Source organism: Octopus bimaculoides, chromosome 5, assembly GCF_001194135.2.
Source record: "Octopus bimaculoides isolate UCB-OBI-ISO-001 chromosome 5, ASM119413v2, whole genome shotgun sequence".
Taxonomy (NCBI): domain Eukaryota; kingdom Metazoa; phylum Mollusca; class Cephalopoda; order Octopoda; family Octopodidae; genus Octopus; species Octopus bimaculoides.
This window is the reverse complement of record NC_068985.1, coordinates 108,173,515-108,176,526: the sequence shown is the minus strand read 5'-3', so window position 1 is coordinate 108,176,526 and position 3,012 is coordinate 108,173,515. Positions and strand designations below refer to the sequence as shown.

General features: G+C 36.5%; 1 protein-coding gene across 1 annotated transcript in view; it reads left to right on the top strand.

Moving 5' to 3' along the window:
* LOC106871270 (uncharacterized) overlaps window positions 1–3,012 on the top strand; it is an 8,588-nt gene that overhangs the window by 2,989 nt on the left and 2,587 nt on the right. Inside the window, exons 2-3 of the mRNA XM_014917634.2 lie at window positions 347–451; window positions 2,671–2,961. Of these exons, the coding sequence (XP_014773120.1) occupies window positions 347–451; window positions 2,671–2,961 (396 nt within the window). The remainder of the gene's footprint in view (window positions 1–346; window positions 452–2,670; window positions 2,962–3,012) is intronic.

Sequence of the window (3,012 nt, the reverse complement as noted above, 5' to 3'; positions counted from 1 at the left end):
TATATATATGTATATATATATATATATATATCACCACTTAAAAGTGGATGCTGTGTTAGGACACAAAATACTGCAATAGTTAACATGAGAGAACCTCTCATATGGACTTTTGGTGCACATAAGCTCTCTTGTTTATATTGCTAGAAGATAAATCAACCACTATCGCCACTGCCAGGACAACCAGATCACATGATTTCAGCTCTTCATGGCCTTGTCAAATTGAGTATCTTAATCATTTTTCAGATTTAATCAGTGTTTCAGATTTGAATGTTAGCAGAAGCGAGATACCCAACTCCTTGCATAAAAACTCAATAACCTGACAGCAGATTTTCTGTCTTCTTTTCAGGTATCTTCATCAAACCATTCTCTTGTAGTAACAACCTCTGTCTCACACACCATGTTGCCTGCCAAGTATCGACCAGTATTTTACTGTTGGCCAACTTTCAAGCAAGTAAGTCCTAGACTTTGTCATTCGTTACTATTTTGTAGTCTGCTGCAGCACCCCAGTTGTTGTGGCTGCTGCTGCTGCTGCTGCTACTACTACTACTACTACTACTACTACTACTACTACTACTACTACTACTACTACTACCACTACTACTACTCTTTTACTCTTTTACTCTTTTACCTGTTTCAGTCATTTGACTGCGGCCATGCTGGAGCACTGCCTTTTAGTCGAGCAAATCGACCCCAGGACTTATTCTTTGGAAGCCTATTACTTATTCTATTGGTGTCCTTTGCCGAACTGCTAAGTTACAGGGGACGTAAACACACCACCATCGGTTGTCAAGCGATGCTTGGGGGACAAACACAGACACACAAACATATACACACACATACATACACATACATATACATATATACGACGGGCTTCTTTCAGTTTCCGTCTACCAAATCCACTCACAAGGCTTTGGTCGGCCTGAGGCTATAGAAGAAGACACTTGCCCAAGGTGCCACGCAGTGGGAATGAACCCGGAACCATGTGGTTGAGAAGCAAGCTACTTACCACACAGCCACTCTATATTTTCATAGGTGACCAGTATTGCGTGCTACATAGTAACAATAATACTACCATAATATATAACAACATTACTACTAATATGATAGCAATGATATTAATAAGATACTTAAAGCAGTGAGATGGTAGAATCATTAGCATGTCAGACAAAATACTTAGCGGCATTTCATTCATCTTCATGTTCTAAGTTCAAATTCTGCGACTTAGCCTTTCATCCTTTTGGGGATCAATAAAATAAAATAATAAATACCAGTTAAACTTATGCCAAAAGTTGAAATCAATATTATTAAAATGCTATATAGTAGCATTTTAGGAATATTTTAGTAGCATACTTTATTTTCAGCATCTGATCGGGACTTTTAGACACATCTTTAAGAATAATAATCCAAACAGAATTAGGTCAGCCAAGACCACTTCTAAATGATGATTAATTATATAATGTAATTGATACTGATCATGCATTTGTTATAAATTTCCTCTAAGTGGTACTTGATATAATTGGAGAATTTGGGAATTGGTTTGTTTCCTTAATATTAGGACCATAAACTAAAAAGTTCCTTTATAGGGTTTGAAAAGAAAAACTATATAAAAAAAAATCTTAGATAATATTGAAAAGACTAAATAGAAGTCTTTAACAGGAACTGATATTTGTGTTTATAAGATTGTGTTAGTGTCTGTACATATGTTCAATTATTGTAACTAGATGTATAAACTATTTGAGATTCTTTTAAGAAATTACCAATAATGCAAGATTAACATTGTCTTTGGAATATCTAACAAAATCAATGTAAAAACTAAGAATCTTACTTGTTTAATTCATAAAAGATCATAATTAATTACTAGAATGTAGATTTTAATAACCTAGGCAAATGACTGGGGAATAAAGCCATCATTGTGATCACAGGTGTAACCATAACAATAATTTACTTGAATGGATGGCTTGGGGTGATAAGTTAAGATTTTTAGTTGTTAGAATGCCTGAAATTATAGTGACAGATATGTGCTATGTCATTTGGTATCCTATAAAAAAGTCATTTGGTATCCTATAAAAAAAAGTTGATGACAAGATAATGTTGCTCTGTGCTTGTTAAGCGAATATAGTGTAAAATTCGTAAATTTTATGCCAAAAATCCTGAAGCGAATGTTCCTGCAACAAAAATGTTTGTGGCAAACTTTCTGGATACAAACATGAAGGTCACAATGTCTCTGTTGTTGTTCATATTATTATTATTGTTGTTGCAATTGTTGTGAAGGAGGGAAACGGTGGGTTGGGGGTAATAGGGAGGGTGGAGGGATCTAGCTGGGGACAACAAAAGTCCCACGGGGTCTTTCGACAAAGCATAGGGTGAAGGGGTGGAAAAGGCGGGGAAAGGGGATGCGGTTAGGGGACTGGTGTGGGGAAGGCGAGAGGGCAGTGGTGTGATTGATTTGAAGGGCACAGGTAAGGGCAGTTTGGACAAGGGTGGGTGGGTAATCACAACATGTGAAGAAGAGGACCAATAGATAGACAGACAGAAAGACAGACAGATAGATAGATTGATAGATAAATAGATAGATAATCACTATTATTTTATGTAGTAATACCTTTATATGTATTAGATAGTATCATCATTAACATCAAATTCATTCAATGGCACATATTTTCATTGCAGATTTATTTGTTCATGCATTTGTGAGGAGAAGTGCACAGAGCAACTGCTTGGATACCATCAACCGCGTGATCTTAAAAAGGAAGCGTCGTCTTCTGTTTGAAGTGACTGCTGACAGATTGGTGAAGCATGGTAAAGAAGTAGACATCTCTAACAGAACTGAAATCAACCTTAATCTGAAGAATTTCCTGTCGATGAAAGTGTTCAAGACAAAGAAGACGGCATTTTCTGAAACCTTTCTCTCGCTTCACTTTACCACTCTGAAGAAGATAACAAGAGCAAGAGGCATTCTGAGTAAGTTATGATTTAATGTATCGGTGATGGTGGTGGCAGTGGTGGTGGCCA